This window comes from Bos taurus, chromosome 5 (genome assembly GCF_002263795.3).
Source record: "Bos taurus isolate L1 Dominette 01449 registration number 42190680 breed Hereford chromosome 5, ARS-UCD2.0, whole genome shotgun sequence".
NCBI lineage: Eukaryota > Metazoa > Chordata > Mammalia > Artiodactyla > Bovidae > Bos > Bos taurus.
The window spans coordinates 38,132,466-38,157,167 of record NC_037332.1 but is presented as its reverse complement, the minus strand read 5'-3'; the positions used below and the strand labels follow the sequence as shown (position 1 = coordinate 38,157,167).

The 24,702-nt window shown below is 42.7% G+C and overlaps 1 protein-coding gene and 2 non-coding genes across 10 annotated transcripts in view; 1 reads left to right on the top strand and 2 right to left on the bottom strand.

The window, feature by feature from the left end:
- PRICKLE1 (prickle planar cell polarity protein 1) overlaps nt 1-24,702 on the bottom strand; it is a 113,420-nt gene that overhangs the window by 14,499 nt on the left and 74,219 nt on the right. For 2 of the 8 annotated variants that reach the window (XM_059886790.1, XM_059886791.1), the window contains exon 1: nt 7,231-7,470. The exons of 3 other annotated variants lie outside the window; for them this stretch is intronic. Coding sequence is in view for 2 of the 5 variants with exons in the window: in XM_024992308.2 (XP_024848076.1) it covers nt 7,732-7,750 (19 nt within the window). In the remaining 3 variants the exon portion in view is untranslated. Of the gene's footprint in view, nt 1-7,230; nt 7,471-7,731; nt 7,904-24,702 lie in introns of those variants that run through there. 3 more of the 8 variants (NM_001428301.1, XM_024992308.2, XM_024992309.2) reach the window with 3 other exon arrangements.
- Nucleotides 12,670-12,728, bottom strand: MIR12005-1 (microRNA mir-12005-1). The gene has a single exon (NR_162335.1). It is a non-coding gene; the product is annotated as a microRNA mir-12005-1 (primary transcript).
- On the top strand, nt 12,673-12,731 carry MIR12005-2 (microRNA mir-12005-2). The gene has a single exon (NR_162336.1). It is a non-coding gene; the product is annotated as a microRNA mir-12005-2 (primary transcript).

Below are 24,702 nucleotides of genomic sequence, written 5' to 3'. Positions count from 1 at the left end.
AGTGTCCTTTGTTGGCACTCTGACAGCTCACTCACTCCTCTGTGCCCAGCCTGGCATAATCAGTGATGTGACAGCCGATTACCACATCAAACAACCCCACGAGGGCGTATCTGCTTAAAACTGAGGAGGAAACCGAGGCTCAGAGTGATCGGCCATGGGTCACCTGCCCAAGGGCAGCTGCCTTAGAACACGGTTCATTTGTGACCTTAAACCCCTGCAACTCCACGCTGCCTCCTGGGTGGAGCTTTTTCATTTGTGAAGTAGTCAGACTGCTGGAGCACAGACATGCCTGATGACACAACCAGATCGGGCCCATCCACCTCCCCCAGAGAGGGCATTTCAAGGAGACTTTCATATAGTCAAAAGGATCATAAAAATTCAACAGCCTCATGAACTGTTGCTTCAGTTCAGTTCAGTTCAGTCGCTCAGTCATGTCCGACTCTGTGACCCCATGAATCGAGGCACTCCAGGCCTCCCTGTCCATCACCAACTCCTGGAGTTCACTCAAACTCACGTCCATCGAGTCAGTGATGCCATCTAACCATCTTATCCTCTGTCGTCCCCTTTTCCTCCTGCCTCCAATCCCTCCCAGCATCAGAGTCTTTTCCAATGAGTCAACTCTTCACATGAGGTGGCCAAAGTACTGGAGTTTCAGCTTTAGCATCATTCCTCCTGAAGAACACCCAGGGCTGATCTCCTTTAGAATGGACTGGTTGGATCTCCTTGCAGTCCAAGGGTTGTTTCAGAGCTTTTAATTTGGAGAATGTCTTTTTCCTTTATATCAGAGGATAATTACTTAAAATGACAAAATATTACATGTACTAGTAAGGTCTAAGAGCTGTCCAAAAACAAATATTAAAAAAGTACAGCTTAGTCACGGTGACCTCCTACTTACCAGACAGTGGTAGAGATGCTGTATTGCCACAGCTACTTTTTCTCTACTTGACAGCATAACAACTTTAAGTCAGATTTTTCTTTTATAAATTACCTGTGCTTGTCAGCAGACCCAGAAAGTATACTGTTAAGTATATCACTGTCTCAGACTACATCATATGCAAGAAACTGACTGCTGAGGAGGGTTCTTGATCTCATAAATATCCCCTATGTAGACATTTACATGGCTACATGGTATTTACTTTGTAGCACAAGAGAAAAGAGGGAAGCCTGGCCATTGCTTATGCTCTGGGTGATGAGAAAGGGTCTTCCTAATGACATCTTCATGTGGCTGCATTTGCTCTTTGCCAAAATACTATTAAATATCTTTTAGGCCAAACATGAAACCATTGCTGAATTAGATCTAATAGGAAAATCCTATTCATTCTATTTCCAGGTATTGTCTCTCAAGACTGATCATGTGAAACAGATCAACAAACCAAGTCTGCAAGTAAGTTGAATAATAATTGAAATAGGACTTCCCTCGTGGTTAAGTAGTTCAGAACCCACCTCCCAATGAAGGGGATGTAGGTTCGATCGCTGGTAGGGGAACTAAGATCCCACATGCTGAGCTGCACCAGAAGACCCAACAACTAAGACTGGACACAGCCAAGTAAATGAATAAATAAATATTTTTAAAAAATTGAATTTTGGGGTTTGATATAAAACAAAACTTTTTTTTGGCAGAACCACAGTTACACAGACAAAGCTGGCCCTGTCCTGTGTCTCATATTTATTTTGTATATTATTTACTGTTGTAAATTTTTATTTTGCTGTAATTTCAAACTTCAGAGAAGTTGTAAGAAGAGTAAGGAACAAACTTAGGCAGCCTTTTACCCAGACTCATCAATTGTTTACATTATGCTTCATCTGCTTTATCCTCCTCCTCCACACACATACACACACGCTTTTGTGGGAACCATTTGAAAATATTTTTTACATTCTCTTACTTAACCACAATTAAACATGGTATCTTAAAGTTTATTTTAAAAAAATAAAACTATGTGCAAGATACCATGTTAGATGCCAAAAATAAATTGAATAAAAAGCCAGAATAGCTCAAATCATCATATTCTGTGCTTATTCTGAGGCAGGTTTCTTGTCCTGGTCTTGAAATGCGGCAATAAATGGAATGAACTCAATCACAAGTGAACAGCAATCATGCATTAACCAATTCTACACAAGGTTTGCCCCTTAAAGAAATGAACCAGTAGTGGCCCTACCTCTCCAATGTCTTTATGATTCTGGATGTAAATAAGTCTGATAAGGCAGAGAAAAGAAGTAAAACAGTTTGAGTCTGACCATGAAGGAAATGTGCAGGGGAAGCAATATCTTAAAGCTAATAACATGTCAAAGAGGCCCGAGGCTGGGTAAGGAGAGATGAGATGCTTATTCCTAGAAAGATGAGGATTCTAAAGTGGAAGAATCCCATTTCCCCTGCTTTGTCCTTTCTTTTCCTTTTTCCTTCAAGATAGTTAAATAGCTACTTCTCACCATTTAAAAAGATTCAGAGACAAACAGCTCACAGATGTATGGCTTCTCAATCATCATATACCTGTCAAAAGAACACCTGACCTGGGGGAAAGGAGCAGAGCTGAGGGAAGGCAACTTGTTGCCCTGGGCATTCAGATAGCTCCGCCCCCAAGTCCTCAGGCTATTGTGGGGCCTGGTTCTCTCAAACAGCAACTATTTTCCTTCCAAAGATGGCCTAAGGATGTGACAGTTTTTAAAGAATAAAATAAACAAACATAAAGAATTGAAGTTATCAATGAGTTGTACCAATTGGCACTGTTCCTTTCACTCTGATTACATACATCTGGAAGCTGACCAGTGACATCCAAAATGAGAACTCGTTAGTAACAAAGACTGAACACTGACAGGGGAGCTTCATCTTCTTTTTGAGTTCAGGACACTCCAGCCTCCTGAAGGGCAAACAGTATTGATAAATTATTGGCCACCATTCCTAGCTCCCTCGGAGTGAGGTCAGAATAACTAGATAAAATCTAGTTATCTACATAAAATCTCTGGCAGACAGACACTAAGACAGAGACACACACACTGCATGTGTAAACGGTCTATGGAGCATGGCAGGATCTTTCCAGGTGTCTGACACAGAGCAGAAATCAGGAGTCCCTACTGGTGCTATGAGGCTGTGAGCTGGCACTTGTTCCCCAAATTCAATCATTTAAGGAGGAGTCCTTTATGAAATTCATTTTCCAGATTCACCTACTCCACTCATTTATTCATCCTTATATTTAAGGACCATTACTGAATCGTTCTGAGAAACATCAAAAAACAAGGCAACTGACATTCATTCCATTAAAAGCTGGAACTTTTTTTTAAGTACCTGCTGTGATAATGTTTTCAAATTTCATTTGGAATCTCCTTGCTTTCTTTAATACTGGTGGTGTGTGTAAACTATACATGATTTAGCCTTTGGCTGATCGTTTGTTTTCATTTTGAGTAGAAGATGAACAGTGTAAAGAACACTGGTTTTAGGAGTTTAAACAAAAGGAGCTCTAAGTCAGCCATCCAGCTGGGAACAGCCTGGGAACCATCCTCAAGGATGAGCTGAGGACTATCTCACAATGCAGAGCTGATGTCCAGAATTGCATGGCTCCAGACACATGACTCGGAGAAGGCAATGGCACCCCACTCCAGTACTCTTGCCTGGAAAATCCCATGGATGGAGGAGCCTGGAAGGCTGCAGTCCATGGGGTCGCTGAGGGTCGGACACGACTGAGTGACTTCACTTTCCCTTTTCACTTTCATGCATTGGAGAAGGAAATGGCAACCCACTCCAGTGTTCTTGCCTGGAGAATCCCAGGGATGGGGGAGCCTGGTGGGCTGCCGTCTATGGGGTCGCAGAGTCGGACACGACTGAAGTGACTTAGCAGTAGCAGCAGACACATGACTTTAATTTGTTGCTTTCAATGTTCTATAAATTAGGCAATTACAGTTTGAAAAGTTTGTCCACAAGTACATAGAATAATTATGCTGTCAATTATTGTTATTATGCTGTCCATTATTATATGGACAAGGGCTTAGCGTTCCTCCCATAAGCACAGCAATCACTGTTTAAGATAAAATACAGTATGTGAAGGTGTTATTCAAACTAAAAAACTGCCTTATTATTTTGCTATGCTATTTTGGCCACTTGGAGATCATTTATTTTCTACTGAGCTATATGCTGCCTCTAGGATAGTTAAGGATTATTATTTTGATTGACCTTGACATATACATAAGTGAGCCTTAACTATTTTTCCCTAAAAATCTTAACAAGTCAACATAGCATATGAAAGTCTAGAGGCAGTAAATGGTCAATGTTTTGCTCAAAGACACATTCTTCCTAGATGACAATGGTACCACTGAATAACTGCACATCTCAAGCAGAAGACTTTGGACTAAACCCTATAGACAAGGAAAAGGACAAAAGGCAGATAAGTAGGAAGTTTCCCTTCTTGGTCTTACAATTAATATGACAGTGATGGTCAGAGAAGAGAAAAGGAACCTGGAAGGGGCCTACTAGCCCACCGTCATCAAGAGAGCCTAAAGGTAGTAGCATGTGAAGAGAAAGTAAAAGGAACCAATAAGAAAGAGGAAAACTGGGTCAAAGAGGGTTCTGAGTCCTAGGTGATTGAAAAACAATGCACCAATATGGAAATATTGTCTAGGCAAGTCAGCAGGGAGTGAGGATTTGAGAGCATTGAGATGAATGAGTTCAATCAGATTCACATCTAGGTTATAACTGTGCATCAGTGCTGGTATGGTTCTTATTATTCATCATTTTCTTGGACCAAGTCACCGAATCAAATCAAAATCATGCAAATAGAAAACAGAATAATTTTCAGTGCTGGCCATTGACTAATGAAGTCTAAGGTCATACCCTTAATTACAAATACTTTTTCTAATGAAATTCCACCTTAGTTCCTATGAGAAGACTACCCGCAGCATTGCAGGATCCTTAGGAAAAAGTTATTTCTGGTGTGGACATGCCCAGGAAAGCTAAAAGTCCTTTGATCACCAGAAACCAGAACAGATACTGATTTGTGAAGTCAGTTGGGCTAACATTCCCTAAGTGTCCCCTGCTGCTAAGTGTCATCCTGTGGGCTACAAGCTGCTTAACAACTTCTTTGTTTAACTGCTTGTTAACAAGGCCTTGGTACATAGAAGATTCGGGTCACACACACCCACTCAAGATCTGCTCTAATTCAGCCAGGCTAAATATGCAGGTGAGTTAAATTTAACTACAGACTCATTTGGTGTAGGGAATCCTGTAACACTTCCATTGTTTACAACACACACACACACACATCCAAGCACACTCATGCTCGTGTGCACACACACAGATATATATACCCTAGTTTCATGGTGTCCTTAGCTTAAAAAAAAAAAAGTCAGAAATCTACAAAAGCCATAGGTCTCAAAACTATTACAATCAAGATTTGAATTTCATAGCAAACATTACTAAACTGTAATCTCTTTTAAGTTTTCACATAAAGAGCACTCAAGCCTATTGTCTGCTAAAGACAATAAGAAAGTCCTGGCCAACAGAGCCCAACCCAATTGCACTTATTCTGAAATGAATCACAATAACTGTAAAATAAAAACGAAGGTATCCGAAGATATTGCTTATGAAACATTCCTTGACTAAAAGGACTTCATACCAGCAATTAGTGACATCAGGCCATGAGCCCTTTGGCCTTTTCTGTATTTTCCAGGTAAACCTCCATTCAACTTGTACATTTTCCGACAGCTGAGTGGCCCGACAGGCACCACACCAGTGCCAAGAAGCTATCTATTTTTCCAAGAGGAAATGTGGCACTCTGCAGGGTTTCAAAGCAGGCTAATTTCATGCACAAATACATTCCACGACAGTAAGACAGACTGCTTAACAAAAGGAGGAAACCTGATGACAAAGCACGGTCCTTTGCCAGAGCGGCGCTTCGGGGGTCAGGTTATTTGGCTGTAAGCCGGCCTGTAAGGCAAAATCCAAAGGGCAGGCCACGGTGTGAGGCTGGCGGCGCGAGTCGCTGTCTAATGAATTCATTATTTTCCATAATGGGAGTCGCAGATATTTTCTCAAAATCGTATTCAAGTCTCCTATTGACTTTTTGAATTTCCATTTTCAACGGCGGCCCAAGGAAACGGCAGCCAGACTTGACTCCAATGTACACACAGACTCGGGTTTCACCCCGTCACCTGTTGGCTCCCGAACAACACTCCTCTTTGTGAAACTCACAGCCCTCATTTGAAACAAGTTTCCAGAGAAAACACTTCAAGAAAGTGTTTGAGAAGTCACAAGACTCGAGTTGTAAAAACAAATTCCACACATAGCCTGACTTATACTGACACAGATTAATGTGAAAACCCGAGGTTTTTAAAAAGGCCGCGGGAGAGGAGTCGAGGAGGGGATATCACCCCGTCCTTCGTTAAAACCCAGGGGGCTAATTCGAGGTGGGCCGCGGGGGACGGGCTGCGGGGCTCCGCCGGGCCCTCCGCGTCCGCCTCAGGAATGCCCGGAGCCGGAGCCCGCAAGCCCACCCTCCGCGCGGCGCCGGCTGCTCGGGCCGCCAGGGGGCGCCCGGGCCGCGGGTCCGACTCGGGCCCGGGCTCCTCCGCCTCCGCGGCCTCCCGCACTTAGACGCCCAGCTCCACATCCCGAGGCGAGGAGACGAGCCCTTCTCGGCGCCGGCGAGAGCCCCGTGAGGGCAGCTCCTCGACGCCCGGAGCCTTCGAGGCCCCCGCGCCGCCCTCGGGGCAGCGTGACCTCCTCACCGGGGTCCGCACTCGTTCCACCGCTGGACAGCGGCACCGAGTGACCGCGGGTCCCCGCGTCTATCCCCAGCCTCTGACGCGAAACCCTCCGCGTAGCCTCAGCATTCAGCCCCGCCGCCCATCGCCATCGAGCCCCGGAACCCAGACGGCGGCTCCCCACCTGCGGCCGCGGGGCCGAACGCGGCCTGCAGCCCCTCCGTGGAGCCCTTGGCGCGCACTCGCCGTCCCCCGCTCTGCGACCGGCCGAGGCTGGCGGCCCGGCGCGGGTGCTCCCGCAGGAAAACAGGGCTGGATGTCCTTAGGGTCATCCGCGCCCACCTCTTTCCGGAGGAGACCCCAGCAGGGCGCGGGCCGAGGGGCAGGGCAGCGAGCGTGGGGGCCCCGTCGCCGCGCAGTGTCAGCCCCGCCCGGCCAGCGAGGGGTCGCCCCCGCCCTGCCGTGACGCGCGGTCCGCCGGCGGGTCCTGTGAGTCCCCTTTCAGTACAACGCGGTGATCCTCAGCCGCAGCTGCCGTCTAACCTGCCGTGAGGGGGCCGGCAAGAAGTCCCCCAGATTTCCAGAGATCCTTCGTCCCCGCCGGCGTCGCCGACTCTGCTCTCCCGTGTTGGAGTCGCCTCGCCCAGGCCACCGCATCCCCCACGCCTCAGCTCCGCGTCTCTCCAGGATCCGCCACCGCGGAAAGAAAAAACCCGTCTCCCCTCTGCTCTTGGGCCCGCGATCTTCAAAAGTAACCAGAGCCCGCATTAAAAAAAAAAAAAAAAAAGTAACCATTTCGCTTCCTGACGGTCCCACCCTCCTTGCCTCGCTGCGGGCCGGCCGCCGGGCTGGCGATCCCCGCCCAACTCCGCTCCCCGCTCCCGTCCGCAGTAGGAGCCTACCCGGCCAGATCCCGCTGCCCCCGCTTTCCAGGAACTGTCACTGCTGACCGTGCCCCTGGCAGGTCTCCACAGGTCCCGCGCACGAACTATTCCTCGAAAAGTTACCCACCCACTTGGCCAGCCTCGTGGCTTGAGCACCTACCTCGGTCCGCCCGCTCCATTCCCGGGAGCCCTAGTGAGTGTTAAAGCCGAGATGCAAATACCCCAGGGCGCTTATGTAAACTTCCCCCTCCCGCAGGTGCACGCGCGGGCCAGAAAACGCTGGGAGCATATGCAAGGACACCTCTTAGAGAAATCATCTCCTCTCTGCCCATAACAATGATGTCAGCAAATGGCACGTTTAACCAAGTTCTCACTTGGAAGGGCTCATTAACATATGAATTCTCCTCTTAGGACCTTCCTTGCATTTCGGAGAGATTCCTACTGCTTTTAGCGCAGATTTATTTTTATCAGTAAATAACATCCAAAGAAACGGAACCAGGTCACGGGATGCACTCAATCAAGTACATGAATAAGAGTTGTTAAGTGAATATAATTATTCAAACACAAGGACTATGCTCATACTCATGGCTAACCTTGTTTCTGAGCTGTTAATATTTCTAGGTACATTAAGAGAAAGTGAAGCTTGGCATTAGTTGCCTACCGATAGGACCATGAGAAGCAAAAACAGGACCTCAAGGCAAGCCCAGAAAGAAACTACAATCTGCAGCAGAAGACTGAGTCGCTTCAAAACTACAAATTTTAATTTCTACAATAGCCTCCTTATCACAAGGCGATATGCCAAAAGAAGGGAGAGAAAAGGATGCAATATTTAAGAGCTTTATCAGTTTATAAAATGCAACTTAAAATGGTCACCAGTTCCTTGGGTATCCTACCTCTTTTTCAAGTTATATTCGGAAAAAAAAAATCCTTAAACCCTCAGGATTCTTTGGGAGTGATTTGCAACATATATGTTTCTACAGTATACAACGGAACAATAGCCCATTGTAACTGTGATTTAAAAATACACAAGCAAGTTGCTATAAATAGAGCAGTCAAGTAAATAACTCTGTGGCCAATTTCTGTTATCTCTGCTGCAAAGCAAGGCAGCTGAGAAGCTGCTTTTTTTAAGTTACTTTTTTAAAGTGGCAGAGGCCCCCCAAAAAGGTAATGGCTCTGCTGGTAGACTAGCTTGGAAACACTGATTTAGGCAACAGGATCTGTTATTGAAACATACTCTATGTTGGTAAATCTAGAACACAAGTTGTGAAGATGGTTCCCAAACAGTTCTAATGTAGATCTCCTCTGCCTTCAGGTTGTATGGAGATTGGTGAGAGGGCAGAGATGGACTTCAAAGATGACCACTTTCCTCTGGGGAGCTGTGAAATGAGTCGTGAATACCTAGGTCAGATTTCCTATTTCCTATTTCATTTCTGTTTGGACTTTGTCAGGGAAGTCATCAACTGACAGTGTGCAGTCCATTACTGACTTAAATCAAACCCAAACTATCATAATACAGGGAGTATCAGCAGGCCAATGCTATGCCAGGTGGATCCTTTTTGAAAGCTTTTAATGGAGAGCTACACCTTAGCCAAGGCCCCAGAACCCTCCCAACTACAAGCCATAGCAACACTTACTAGTATTAAATGTCTGCCATTCTAAGTGTGCTTCTTCTCACATAGTTACTGGTAAATACTGTTTGTTACATTTTCAACAGTTACGGTCAGCTTTATTGCCTATTTTAAGTGTTTTCAGTGATGAAGTGGGTTTGGAGACAGTTAAAAACTTCCTACTAAAGTTCAATCTGAATGCAACAGACCTTAGTCCGGTCTGAAAGGCATTGTTATTGTCAAGGGTGAACTTATGCAGGATGGAGAGCAAGGCCCCCAACCAGCATCCTTTTGTTTTAGCGGGGAGGAATATTCATTGCCTGGAAATCACACTTGCCAGGAGGCTGAGAAAGGAAGCCCAGAAATTCACAGGACCTGGTTCCCTCTAGCCAACAGGTCTCTGCCCTACTCTCACTCAGAGTGGCCTTTTCCAGCTGCCCATCCCAAATATCACCCCCCCCCACCCCCCTTATTTGTGCTGTCTTCACAGCACTCTTGCTTGACATCCTATTTGTTCATGTTTGCTGCCTGTCTTCTTCCCTAGCCTTTGCAGGTTCGTTACTATACTCTCAGCACTAAGATTCATGCCCCACACTTAGTAGACAAGTTCAATAAGCAGGAGGTAAATGAATGAATGGGTTGGGGACATTCTTCTCAGGCCTTCATTGCCATACCATACCTGAACAAGGAACTTTTGTTTCTAACCTAAAGCCAGACTGAATTCCAGTGTCTTAATGGAGGAGACTAAGACAGACAGAAAGAAAACCGCCAAGGGCAGAGAAATAAAGAGGGAGCATTTTGGTTGTCAAATGTCAGCTTTATTGGGTCTGGGAGAAGGAGATAAACGTACAAAATAGAAAGCACAACTGAGTTCTATTCCTTGGTTCTCCTATGATTTGTATATGGTGACCTTGAGGTCTTTTCTGCTCCTTGCTTCTATTTTTCCATTTGTAAAACAGACCTACTTTATTTAAGAGTAAGAGTTGCTCTTGGTCACAGCTATGTGGAAGGATTTGTAACTAAAAGTCAGTCATCTAGGAAGAGTCTATTTAAATGATTGAATGTCCATGTTTCTGAACAGAAAAGAGAGATCAAGGACTCTGAAATTCATCAAATGACATTTCACTCACTAAATTTAAGGGGCGGTTGGCATAGGAAATGTTCAGTAGGGTGATAGTTTTCAGGACAACAATTGGGTAGTTCTGACTGTGTAGAGATAGGTAACTAAAAGAATCACAACACCTGTAATGTTGGATGCAATTTCTAATGAAAATAGCTCAAAAAATAAATCATAGAGTCAGACAATGCTAGAGTTGACAACAATCCTTAGGATCCCACATCTTGTCCAGAAAAAAAACCGAGATCCAGAAAAACAATTATAATCGTAATTCTTCAAGTCTGTTACCAAAGTTGTTACCACTAAATGTTTATGTAAAGTGTTTTACCTTCTTTTTAACTCTAACATTTGTGTTGTATCTCTGATTGGGCAGTATATCCTGATGGCTAACTGAACACCTGCAAATTCTAGGGTCAGCTGAGTCCTCAACAGCCCCAGGGAAGGGCCTGAAGGCAGTATCAGCTCTTCCGAGAGTTAATAGGCTGGATGTTGTTTTATAATAGGTTGCAGTTTCTCTAGGTCTCCAATTACTTTCTTTCCGCCTTTGATTATATTTAAAGCAATGTGATTAGAGAGCACTGGTTCTTTAACATTTTCTACACCCAGTCCCTCTTTAGATTTACTACTCCAATCCTCCCAGCCAGCCATCCCCTCCCCCAACTCCTAACTCCTTTGAGAGTAAGGTAAATCCTCCCTGCAAAATATCTCGATGCACTGGGTTTGATGTTAGGAGAATTTAAAGTCTATTCTCCGTCAGTTACTAGGCTCAGGGACAAATCACTTCTCTAAGGTATTAGCCTGAGGTATTAGAACTCAGGCTTCACCATCTCAAACTAGATGCTTCCAGAGACTCCACCAGTTCTAATATTTTTTGAGTCTCTTAAAATTTGATAGCTGGTTGTGACACTAATAACAGGCAGGTGTCTTGAGTCTATAGCCCAGGCTGGGTGGAAGAATATAATAGGATCAGGTCCTTCCATTTGACTCTCGCTCAGAGTTATGACTTCTAGTAAAAACCCACCACTCACTCTCTACTGCTCTGAAACAGCCCTTTCCCAGTCCAGGAAATGTCTCTTTCCATGGACAGATAATTAAACCTGTATTCCTTAAGAACTTAAACCTTCCTTAAGTTTTTCAACTTTCTCTATTCCTATAGATCTGTGGTTTAATACAACATACTTAAGATTTCATTGCTGAAAAACCGCCAACATGTTAAGAAATAAAGAATAAATCCTCCAATCAATATTGAGACATCTAGGGGGCTTCCCTGGTGGCTAAGTGGTGAAGAATCTGCCTACCAGTGCAGGAGAACAGGTTCTGTTCCTGGTGTGGGAGGCCCCCACGTGTCGGAGGGCAACTAAGCCACGTGCCATGACTAAACCTGTGTTCAAGACCCCGGAAGCCGCAACTACCGGAGCATGAGTGCCCTACAGCCCATGCATGTTCCACAATACGAGAAGCCATCGAAGCGAGAAGCCTGAGCACCGAAACTAAACAGAGGCGCTGGCCCGCCACAACTAGAGAGAAGCCGTCGCAGCAATGAAGACCCAGCACAGCTATAAACAAAGTTATTCAAACAAATACTGAGAGATCTATACACGGAAAGTTATTCAGGATAATATTGAGATGCAAATCCCAATACATAGTATGATCACATTATTATAGCTAATAATATATTGGCTAAGGTATGCATAGCAAAACTATTTAGAGGAATATAATTACTGAACCATTGATATGATTTCTAGAGAAAGGCAGATGGAAACTTTGACTTTTGAACTTACAGTTGACCCTTGAGCAAGGTGGGGTGAATCTGTGTATAACCCCCTCTCCTTGGTTCCTCTGCATCCGAAGATTCACAGACAGTGCAGCACTTAGCATTTACTACTGAAAAACTGTCAAGGGTAAGTGGACCTGTGTAGTTCAAACCTGTGTTGTTCAAGGGTCAACTGTCTATTTGTAAAATAATTGTACCTTTGTATCTTCACACTATTTACAACCTTTTTTTTTCCAAAATGCTCATATAAAACCTTTATAAAAATGGTTTAAGAAACATTAAAGAAAATATTCTACAATATTAATATAAGGAAGAAACGCTCACAAGCATAAAATGATTTCTTGAATTGTTATTAGTTGATACAGAAAGATATATGAATACATAATTCCTCCCTGTGCTATCTTCTGCTCAGTCACAAACTTCAAGGGTGAAACCTCTGCTGCAGTCATCAGTCCCAAATTTCCATGGAGCCAGACATACTGGAACAAGAGCTGCCTGTTGTTCCAGGCTGATGCTTCATAAATTCATCCATTGATTTATTGATAGATTCTTTGGTTGAATCAAAAGATATTTAATTCAGCGCAGCTCTGTTAGACCTAAACCCTCCCCTTAAGGACTTCATAGAATATGATATTTAAATATGAAGTCCTTAAGGGGAGGGTTTAGGCCTATTTTAAATTTCATATTCTATTTATATCTTGATAAAATAGAAGGCATAGGAAAACACACAAGATGAGTAGGGAAAATTACCAATTGTTCTAATTTTCCAAAACACATAAGAAACCATGGTATGTTGTGATTATACTAAAGTTGAGGTATGGTTAAAATTCTAATATAAGAGTAAGAGGAAACGTTGATCGATCAATTCTGGTTAGAAGGTGAGAATCTAGGAAAGTGGGGTGACATCTGAGCTGAGCCTGAAAGGATTTGAAGTAGTTGATCAGGGTAATCAGTGGAGTTGGGAGTAGGAACCAAGGCCCAGTTGGGCCCGTCAAAGCTTGAGGGCCCAAAGAGTGAGCTGCCCTTAGAAAACCCACAGTGATGTGGCAGAGCACAGCCGGGAGGTAGGTCCAAACTCTAAATGGCTGCGTGTGCCAGGGCTGTTCAGCTATTCCAAGGGCTACAGGGAGTCACAGAGGCTTCAAGAAGAGCGAAATGACTGTGTCTTTGCCCTCATTAGAGGGAGGGCAGAGACAGCAGTGCAGGGAAACCAGATGGAAAGAGCCTGAAAGCCTTTCCAGGAGTCAAGGGCAGTGTGTCTGAGGGCGGAGAGACTGGGCTGTGATGGCCCAGCATGGACTTTGAGAACTGGCAGATGGGGGCCACCATTTCTTAAGTCAGCATTCCCATGGTTTCCTGGAAAGACAATCAACAAGTTAGCCCTGATATGAGAGCTCCAGCTTGAAACTGCAGATATATTTCACTGTCCATGGAAGATAAACTCAAGGTAACCCAAAGTGTTGATATTTACGTTTCTAAGTTCAAACTTTATCTTCCTGTTGGAATCCATTCTTAAAATACAGCATTGGCATCCTCCAGTGTTAGAGCTCAGGGTCATTCATTATGGAAGGAAACAGGTACATGACTCTAAGGTTGGAAGATTATGTAGAATAACCCAGCCAAGCCTGCTGCAGAGATGAAACAAAAAGTGGAAACTTGGTGTGTTAGGTGAGCTCTGCAATCTTGCAGTTTGTATTCTGTGCAAAACATGTAAAGAATAAATACTGCTTTGTCTTAAAAATTAAAATTATAGAGTATTTGCTGCTTTGCTTCATGAACTACACACTCAAAGCTATTTAGCTCACCTTTGTATTTTTCATGCTATTTAAACTCTCCACTACCTAAGACGGTTGATTCTCCACAAGGAAATATCTGGGCCAATGAGGGTGGGCCAGCTTTTAACAACTGCCATGTACAATAACGTTCTTACAGAGGTGTCCGCAAAGAATTATTTCAAGCAGCCTCTTGCCAAAAACAAAAGGTCAGCCATGCTTTCTGTAGTTTCTTTATCTTATCTAAGATACCAAGTCCCCTTCTGGAACTGTGGGAATTTACACAAGGTGATTTTGTAGTGGGGACTGGTTTACCAGCTATCCCAGGTTGGGCCAGGGCCAGGAGTTGGAATTCCAATTGTTATATTGGATCAAATCACATAGCTCTAGGTAAGTAACTATCTTTTGATGAAAGTTACTTTTAATATTTCCTTTGTCTTTTATGCTTGGAGTGCTCATCTCTTCAGCATTGTACCTGCATTGAATTATAGAGGGGCTAAGGGAAGCGATATTGCCTATTTTGTTTAGCAATGAATCTATCCCAAGTGCTCAGATACTCAGGCCTACCCCATTAGGTACTTTGCCTGCTACATAGAGTTTTCTCTGTGAATATTTGCTGAATGCTCAGTGACTGGTTCCAGACCTTGTTAAGCACTCTTATATTATCTCAATTATCAATCCATTGATTTTGTTTTCTCTATTTTTATTTGGAAAAAAGTGAGTCAACTAATTTAGTGTTCAACTCTCTAGTTTTAATATTTAAAGGAACCTCATAAAATTTATCTTTTACGTTATTCTTTTTAGCATATAGGATCTGAAATGAACTTAAACCAATTGGCTAAAGTGAAATCTCTTTAGCAAGCTCAAATTACTAAATGATATGCTCCACCCACCTCCAGACCAATAATCCTCCTTCCTCCTCTCTTCCTGGTCTGTTTATGGTACCTACCGCCAGTACCCCCAGTAAGCCAGACACCTGACCATCACAGGCGCCTCCTTCACCAAGTGCCCTTCTTCTTGCCTGCCCTCATTCAGGGACTTACTGGATCTTTGCATCTTTTCCATTTTCTATCTCACCCTGTCCCCCATCCTGGGATGCTACAGCAGCCAAGCCTCGAGGGCTTCTCTTCCCTACATACCCATTTTCCCTCACTTGAGCACTATAAACCTATATCATTCTTCTACTTTAAAAATCCCTTCTTCAGTTTTCCTGGCACCTCCATGGGATAAATGAAGGTCCTTCATTTCCAGCCCCCATTGATCCCTCCAACTGTATCTCCATCACTTGTCATATCTCACCTCTGGCTCCAGAACTTGTGGTTTCCAAGCATATCATGTTGTTTCATGACCCTTTGTCTAATCCTGCTGTTTCCTCTATGTGCAACTGTCTAGCCACACATTTTTATCTGCCTGGCTGACTCTTACTTCAGGACTTCATTTGGGATGGGTCCAGGAATGTTCCCTGAGGTCCCATTACACCAGAGGTTTCTATGCTGCATTTCCATTCCTCCAAGACTCTCCATTAGCCCCAGGACCCCCATCTTATTTAGACCAGTCCCTCCACCAAAATTACCGCCTATTTTCTTTCTCAAATAGAATTTTTTTTTCTTTTAACTCAACAGATAGCTTCTCTTCCTCTGTGCACAGAGCTTTGGGACAACCCAGAAACTCAAACTTTCCACTTGGCAGTTACACCAATAAGGATGGGCTACAGTCACTATTTTGCTTAATATTAGTGATTGGAAAAGATGTATTTTGAGAAACAGACCTTCTGGTATTTCTGGTTCCTTAAAAGAGCTTTCTCAAACAAAATGCAGTGATATGATCCCATGATGATCATGGTGAGGAAGCTGTCTGTGAGGATAAAAGTGCAGTCTGGGTGGATCTGGATGTAACGAGCATCCTAGTATCCTTTGAGGAAAGAGGACGCTGTCTCACAGCAAGCCATCGTGTACCTGACACATGGCCTTCCTTTCACTGAACATGCAGTGACCTAAAGACAGGGGTGGCATCAGCACAGAATGAGGGGTCAAGTATGCATTAGAATTGTGCATCATCTTGAACATATAGCATGTTACTGCATTTTATTTGGTGACACGCTAAGAATATAATAATGCCAAGTGAAACTCCATCACTATCATTATTACTATCATGTAGCTATAATATCTGGAGTACTTGTAGGCTAGGCCTTGTGTTAAATCCTGTACATTAAAAAAAAATTCTAATAACATGATAAGGCATGTTATATTCCTTATTTTATATTCCTTATATTCCTCATTTTACAAATGAGACATGTAAGTTGCTCCATCATCTAATCATCAGCTAATTAGTGCAAGAGCCTGGATTCAGAACCAGGTCTGACATCGAAGCCCATGGTCTTCAACCACTAGGTTATTTGCTTTTAAAGCAGAGCTTCTTACAAATGGCAAAATAACATGCTTTGCTTGCCCCAACTGGTGACTCAGCGATATCACCCGGAAGTAGGAAGGATAATTCTAGAAGGTTCATGCCACATTATTTCATCTAGAAATGAAGCAATGCACTCAGTGACAACACACTGGCTACCCTGACCTCTAGGACAGAAATGCTGCACAGTTCAAAGGAGGGGCATCACCCACAGCCCCCAATCCTGGGGGTCCTCAGAAAACTGAGACACTGAGCTTTTGGAAGCAGTTTCACTGCATTTTTAACTTCTATAGATACAAAGTCATTTATTGTCTAAATACAACAAAACTGGCCTGTATCTGAAGATCATTCATATAACAGTTGCTCTGATGCAACTATTCATCATTAGAGTATCAGGGTGTGCTAAGCTCTTACTCAAGTAAGGGTATCACTCTCAGATGGAGCCCAACCATCAGCTCCTCGATTTAGAGGCAGATTATGCTGAACAAAGGGCAAAACCACGAGAATGGTTTGGTTTGTAGCTTATGTGTGACCCATTCATCTGAACGCATCTCACATGACATCCTGAAGGCAAAAAGGCACTGCAGTAATAATGCAGCCATTAATAAGCCTGTCAGACAAAATTGATTACAGCTCAACTCCCAGGACCATAATACATTATTATTGTTGTTTTACTAAGGTCCTTCAGTTCAGTTACAGCAAATGAATAAAAAGGAAAAAAAAAAAAAAAAAAAAGACAATAGAATTAATAGTCTGGCAGCATTTCTTGGTGATTGTAATTGCCAAAATGTCCCCCAACAAAAATTTGTTGCAGATGAGCTCAAATAATAGAAACTATTAAGACTCATATAATATCACTCATATAATACCATATAATATAAGCAGGCTTGTACAGACAATCTGCTTCTTACAGAAGGACACACATTTTTTACTTAACACAGACTAAGATTACTGACTGCATTGCTGCTAATACAATAGACCAAACCTCATTTCCATTACTGACCATTTCTAAAGTCTTTAGCTTCTCTTTCAATAGGTTCTAACAAGATTCCAGGAATCTCTGAAATGCTTCTCTCCACCTTTTGGAAAGGTATGTTTGGGAGCGGGGAGCAACTTAGTGAAGACTGAAAATATCATTAGAAAAATAGTTTTATGACTTATCATGCTTTTAGGATCTAAAGAGTCAAAAATTTTTGGAAATAATCCAATGACATGGGTAGATAACCTCTTCAAATGGAGTCACCATTCAAAAGATAGAAGAGGAGGGCCAGTTCCTACACAAGTGACATTTCTAATCATCTTCTTGTCTTTCCAAGAATCTATTTTATAATGACTTTTCTGAACATACAACTATCTGATTCCTAAGAACACCTTTTATGAAGCGCAGCATGTTTTTTTCACAGACAATTAAAATCTACAAAAAAATGCTTGTCACTCTATAGGAAAATATTTCTCACGCCTAATTAAGAGAATTCTTAGGGAGAATAAATATGACGTTCATACACATAAATATTTGGGATCCTTGAAAGCCTGTAATAGGAACATCTGGGCATTTTGTTGCTGATGCTGCGTAATAAGCAATTTCACTTGTAGTGAAATTATTAGGGGAAAAATAATTTAAAGCGACCTCTAGTGTGTTAACTAGGCAGCAAATTTTCTGTGCACTGTGAGGAAAAACATTTACTGTCACCATTAACAGCACTGGGACAAAGTAGGAAAAGTGGGCTAGGGCCTCTGCCATGTCACTCCCAGAGGCCAGCTGGCAAGAGTGGCAGCTATGACACTCACTGGGTAGACTCTTGGTGGCAGTTTTTGTTTTGAGTAGGGGAGGAACTGATAGTTAAAGAACGGCTGGGGAATGACTGGACATTTACAGATCTGTTCTTTCCCAGATAGTTTTGTTTTAGATAGTTCTTAAAGGGAAAATATAGAGGCTACTTACTCAAGGTACTTAATAGGTATGATTTTTTTTTAAAGTATTTGCCTTTCTGCTCCTTTATACTGCCAACTATCAGGTACCCACATTTCATACTGGAATGTATTTCTAGGGCAGATGGGGAAAAACGGCCAAGTTTCAGATGTCTCTTTTCTCTATTTCTTTTCTTCACTGTAAGGTTTGCTTTATGGAGCTTTCAGTCTTGGGTTTCCATAACCTCCTAATGCAAAACAGGCTAAGAAGAGCCATGAATGTAACAAACCACATGTTGCCTTGCTTTCCTTTTTTTGAGGAGGAGGAAAAATTCAGCTTACAAAAAAAAAAAGAGTATTCAAACTTACCAGTTCACCAAAATTAAAGATGTTTTAAAGGTTTCTTAAACTAAGTCTTGGCCATCTTGTAATATTTTAAAATATAAATTAAAACATATGATTGTGATAAACTCTGATTTTACTGAAAAGCGAAAAGAAGATGCTAAGACCATGGATAATAGTTTACAAAATTAATTTTGACTTATAGGGAAATCTGAATATTTTCACCTCAGCCAAAGATAAGCGACACACACACACAAAATTAACTGTAAGGATTTCCTTGTGAAATCGACACTAGCTCTTTCTGAATCCTGGAAACTTGCATAAATTATTCAAAAATTTTATGGCTCAATTCAGCTGTCAAAGAGAAGAGCCTTGTGACAACACCTCACACCTGTTACTTATCTAGAACAGTCTCGGGCTTAGTGACTCCCACCTGGATGAGCATGCCCAGACGTTCCTCACACTCATTTTACACAAGGGGATGGATTCTTTGCCATTCTGGGTAGTAAAGAAATTAAGACACACACTAAAATCCCTGGAATTTTCCCAAATGGACTATCATGATACAGATCTTAACTAAAGTAACCATGGAAAAGAGCACAGACCTTACAAAATCATGAGATGTTCCATTTAGAGCTCTTCCATGGAACTTGAACACAAAACACAATTAAGGACCACAGACTTCAATATCTGTTGTAAGGAAAGCACCATCCAACCGAAAAAAAAAAAAAAGTAACAAATTATGAAGCTGGTTTTTCTTCTAGGTCTTACTGTCATAGGAAACACAAATGTCCCAAATAAATTCTCATCAGAATATTCCCTGCCTCTGGGGTAATTCTCAGCTGTGGAAATCTTTATCCCCACACCTTCTTCCTTCCCTAACTCAATTCGCATGATAAAGGGACGAAGCCTAGGTCAAGTATGAGGTTCCTATAGCCTCCAAAGTCCCTCCCTGTGGTCCTCCCATCATCAAGCTGCATGCAATTCAAAAAGGGGTCTTGGTTATTTAATTAAGTGACAAAAGAGATTCTTGGGGAAAAGAGGTTTGAGACAAATATTTAGTTTAAATTTTGCATCTGTGGCAAAAACAAACAAAATCCCATTTCCTCACAAAAATCACACACGAATTAAAATCTGCTGATGGTTTTTTAAAAGGGGAAATGAGAGGTGAAGAAAAGTGGGGTCCAAGGAAAAAAAAATAACGAGGGTGCTTAAAAAGCAGGGCATGTTAGAAGCTAAAGGCAGTTTTCTGAAAATAGAGCCAGAGAAAGCTCAGGGGTGTGTCTCCTGGACAGGAGTCCTGGGAGTGGAGCCAGGAAGGAAACCTCTTGTTCAGGGAAATCTGGTGGGCAGAGTACAGGGAACTATTAGCTATATAATTCAAGGGTCTTGAAAAGAGAATGTCCTGACAATGAACAAAAGTGTATTTGCCTCCAAAATGGGTACATCTGGGCAGAAAACCTGAATGGGGTCACCCTGGACTGATTCCACAGGTGGGCTCCTTCTTCTCCCTTGTGGTGGCATCCAAGCGTGCAAAATACATCAGGGAACTGTGTTATGCAAACTGGGTTGAGTTGAAATAATGAGGTTTGTAACAGGACTATTTTGTAAGTAACAGAAACCAGACTAATTTAAGGAGAAAAAGGGTGGGGAGTGATCATTTAACAGACGGAGACATAGGCCTGTGTCTCAGGCAACACACAGCAGGACTATAGCTGAGCTTCAGAAAATGACCACAGTTCAGAAAGAGAAACACTCAGAAACTGAGACAGAATCCTTTCTTCCTCTAGTCTTCTGTCTGCTTCTTTCTGGTTTAACACTTTGTGCTTACCTTCCTGCAGACAGGGCTTTGTGGCTCCTCAGTCTGTGAGGTTAAAAAATGGCCCCCTCCCAGGGCTGGGGTTGAAATCCAACACGACCACCAAGGGCCCACTCCTTGACCATGTATCCACTCAGTCAGATGGATGAGGGCTTCTGTGTTTTACAGGCTACGGGCCAGTAATTCCCAGTGAAGGCAAAATTGTTTTGTCCTGCAGAGATACTCCAAAAGTGTCTATTAAATGAAATTTAAAAATTCTAGTTGTACAATGGGGTAAGAACTTGCTCTTAGATATTATGGATGGGCACTGTCCCTAATAACAGTTAGCCAAGAGCAACTGATGCTGCACCGGTTGTCAGTGTAAGAATCACTTACACTGATTCCCTCCCACCAGAGAGGGACTTATCCAGCGGTCCAGTGGTTACGATTCTGCCTTTCAGTGCGGCGGACTCAGGTTCAGTTCCTGACTGGGGAACTAAGATCCCACATGCCTTGGGACAACTACACCTTGGAGCTGCCACAACTAGAGTAGCTAACACTCCACAACTACTGAGTCCGCGTGCTCTAGAACCTGTGCTCCCCAACAAGAGAAGCCACGCTGCGACATTCCACAGCACACTGCAACAAAGACCCCGTGCAGTCAAAAGAAAAGAATCACCTGGAAAGTCTAAAAACATATAGATGCCTGAACCACATCCCCATAGATTTTAATTCAATAAGTCTGAGTTAAGGGCGTCCCTGGTGGCTCAGTGCTAAGGAGTCCTCCTGCCAATGCAGGAGATGGGTTCAATCCCTGGTCTGGAAACATCCCACATGTCACGGAGCAACTAAGCCCTTGCACCACAACTGTTGAGCCTGGGAGCTGCAATTACTGAGCCCTCATGCTGCAGAAGCCCAAGTGCCCTGGAGCTGTGCTCTGCAACAACAGAAGCCACTGCAATCAGAAGCCCATGGACACCGCAAGTGGAGAGTAGCCCCCGCTGGCTGCAACTAGAGAATGCCTGTGCAGCAAAGAAGACCCACCAAGGCCAACAAGAAATAAAATTTTAAAAAGAAGTCTGAGTTAGGAGCCAGAAATTTACATTTCATGCAGTTTTCCTAGATAACTGCAATTTCTAACTGGGTTTAGGAACCATGCATTGGTCTACAGACACAATTCACTTTGGTTACTAGCTCTCTGACAGTGATAAATTTGTGTGAGGAGAAAGAAGAGCTACTTCAAGTTTTCATTGAGTAGCTGGTCAAAGCAAAATTCTACCCAGACACTCCAAGGTCTTCAATATTGCTTATGAAGCATGCATGCTCATAAGTAAATCCCAGATCTCTTTCATGAAAAGTTCTAAAGGGATAGATGTCATTTTGGGGATCTGACCTCTCTTGGTTAAGATATCTTGCTCAAGTGAAAGTGAACTTCTCTTTTGTCATATTAGGTGAAATTATTCTTTGGATGTGGCTTTGTGGTGCTGGTTTTAATCCACAACATCATTAAAACATAGTTTTCAAAGTTTTCTCATGAATTGTTAGAATAGGTTTTTAAAAAAGCATGAAAGAGAACTGTAGAAATTAGAGCCATTGAATACCTAACATTTAAACCCATTCAATTTAAATTTAAATTAAATTGGGGGCCATGCACTGCTTAATTTTAATTATGCACAGTTTCTGTCATTTCAGCACATTTCCTCTGCAAAGGCTCCATTTACAGGATGCTTCTGAGGCAAGTGCTGCTCCCACTGATTTAAAGTAATGGCTGTCCTGCTGGGCATCTGCTGTTGCCCTGGGTTCTGAGTGTTCTTTAGCTTCCCAGAATTGTGGACACAAAGCAAGCAGATGACATGTCATTTCAGGGGTCAGGGGATATTTACTGAAAATACTAAGAAGATCAAGGTGGGACTTCCCCTGGTCCAGTGGTTACGAATCTGCCTGCCAATGTAGGGGACACAGGTTGGATCCCTGTTCTGGGAAGATCCCACATTCAGCGGAGCAACTACTGAAGCCTGTGCACCCGGAGCCCATGCTCTGCAACGAGAGAACGCACCACAATGAGAAGCACGCACAACTGCAGCTACAGAGTAGCCCTGCATGCCACAGCTTAAGAAAGCCCAAGAGCAGCAACGAAGATCCAGCACAGCCAGGGGAAAAGAAAAAAGATCAAGGTGTGTGTAGACAAAGCAGAAAAACAATAAATCACGTGACTTTCATAGACATAAGCCAGAAGGTGTTTGAACCAGAGGATAGAAAAGGCTTCCCCTAGCCTACAACTTATGGCAGAAAGTGAAGAGGAACTAAAAAGCCTCTTGATGAAAGTGAAAGAGGAGAGTGAAAAAGTTGGCTTAAAGCTCAACATTCAGAAAACTAAGATCATGACATTTGGTCCCATCATTTCCTGGCAAATAGATGGGGAAACAGTGGAAACAGTGTCAGACTTTGTTTTTTGGGGCTCCAAAATCACTGCAGATGGTGACTGCAGCCATGAAATTAAAACACGCTTACTCCTTGGAAGAAAAGTTATGACCAATCTAGATAGCATATTCAAAAGCAGAGATATGACTTTGCCAACAAAGGTCCGTCTAGTCAAGGCTATGGTTTTTCCAGTAGTCATGTATGGATGTGAGAGTTGGACTGTGAAGAAAGCTGAGCGCCAAAGAATTGATGCTTTTGAACTGTGGTGTTGGAGAAGACTCTTGAGAGTCCCTTGGACTGCAAGGAGATCCAACCAGTCCATTCTAAAGGAGATCAGCCCTGGGTGTTCTTTGGAAGGAATGATGCTAAAGTTGAAACTCCAGTACTTTGGCCACCTCATGCGAAGAGTTGACTCATTGGAAAAGACTCTGATGCTGGGAGGGAGTGGGGGCAGGAGGAAGAGGGGATGACAGAGGATGAGATGGCTGGATGGCATCACCGACTCAATGGACATGAGTCTGAGTGAACTCCGGGAGTTGGTTATGGACCGGGAGGCCTGGTGTGCTGCAATTCATGGGGTCGCAAAGAGTCAGACACGACTGAGCGACTGAACTGAACTGAACTGAGCCCACAACTTGCTGTTGTTCCAAAATGACAATAAATGATTCAATCTGTTCACAACTATATCACTTGCTCTTCTCTGTTGTAGTATTAATATTTTCTTTTCCTTCTCACACCAGGTTTTTTCCTGTTTAGTCTTCTAATTTGTTTTATTGCATGGAAGATTTTTTCCCCTCCAGTTATTATTATGGTAAGAAAGAACTCTTGGGGAGGAACTAACCTCCAATCCCCATTACACCATCAATGAAGGCTGCACTGCACTGAGCAGACAGCAGAGCCTAAATGAAGTTGATGGACATTTCCAAAGCCAAAACATCTGTGTTGACTTAATGCAGGGAAACAGAAGATGACCACAGCTAGTCATGTGACAGATGACATAGAAGCTTATCACCAGGCTGAATCGCAGTATTGACAGGATTAATTTTTCCTCATTAGCCAGAGAACAAGATAAATACATATCTGAGGACATAGAGTAGGATAGGATTACAACTCCTGTTCCTCTGTGATTTTTATCAGGATGTGAAATGCAATTACGTCAATCTTATTTGAATTCATCTATCAATTTGTCACTTTGGGGTTTTACAAAAGTTAACTGTATAAATAAACAAAAGTGAAAATATATTTTAATGACAACTTGAGAACACTGCTTTTACATTTTTTTCAAAAATCATGAAAAGATACTCATCCTCGTTTTGTAATGGTTAGAGCAGAAAATGAAAAGCATGAAGAAGTGGCTCTGTAGAGGAAGCAGGGAACAGGAAAAGGGGAAGGGGGCGGAATATTTCTCCTAGAGTAAGTATTTTTATAAAGGATCCTCCACACTCATGCAGCTTAAGGGCACTAAGAACTTTATTATATGGCAATAATCTTAGCACAATGTACTTTCCTGTTAGAATATCCTGTACCATGGACTTTTTTGGCTAAAAACTGAAGTATGCCTGAACATTATATGTAATGTAATTCCCACAAATGAGCTACTGTTTGAGAGGAAAAAAAAGGCAAGTGGTAATAAATCTGTAAATCCGTACTGCAGTTTTTAGGATAACCTTTATTGGTCTGGTCTAAACAGTTTTATACACGGGTATATAACATATACCAAATTAGAAATTCATCAACGGAATGCATTGATAAAGAACTGTTGCATAAATGGCTTTATTCTTTAGAGTTTCGTTTATTACTTAGAGAGCTATATAAATAGCATTATTAGTTAGTTGCTTGTTTAAAGGAAAAACAACATGGAGAGACATTTGGGTTAGGTCAAATGTGGGAAATAGCTCACAACTGCATGACTTCAAACACAGATGGGCAGAAAGGTCCTGGAAGTGGTGAGAATGAAAAGGCGAGATGGAGATGGATGGAGTGCAC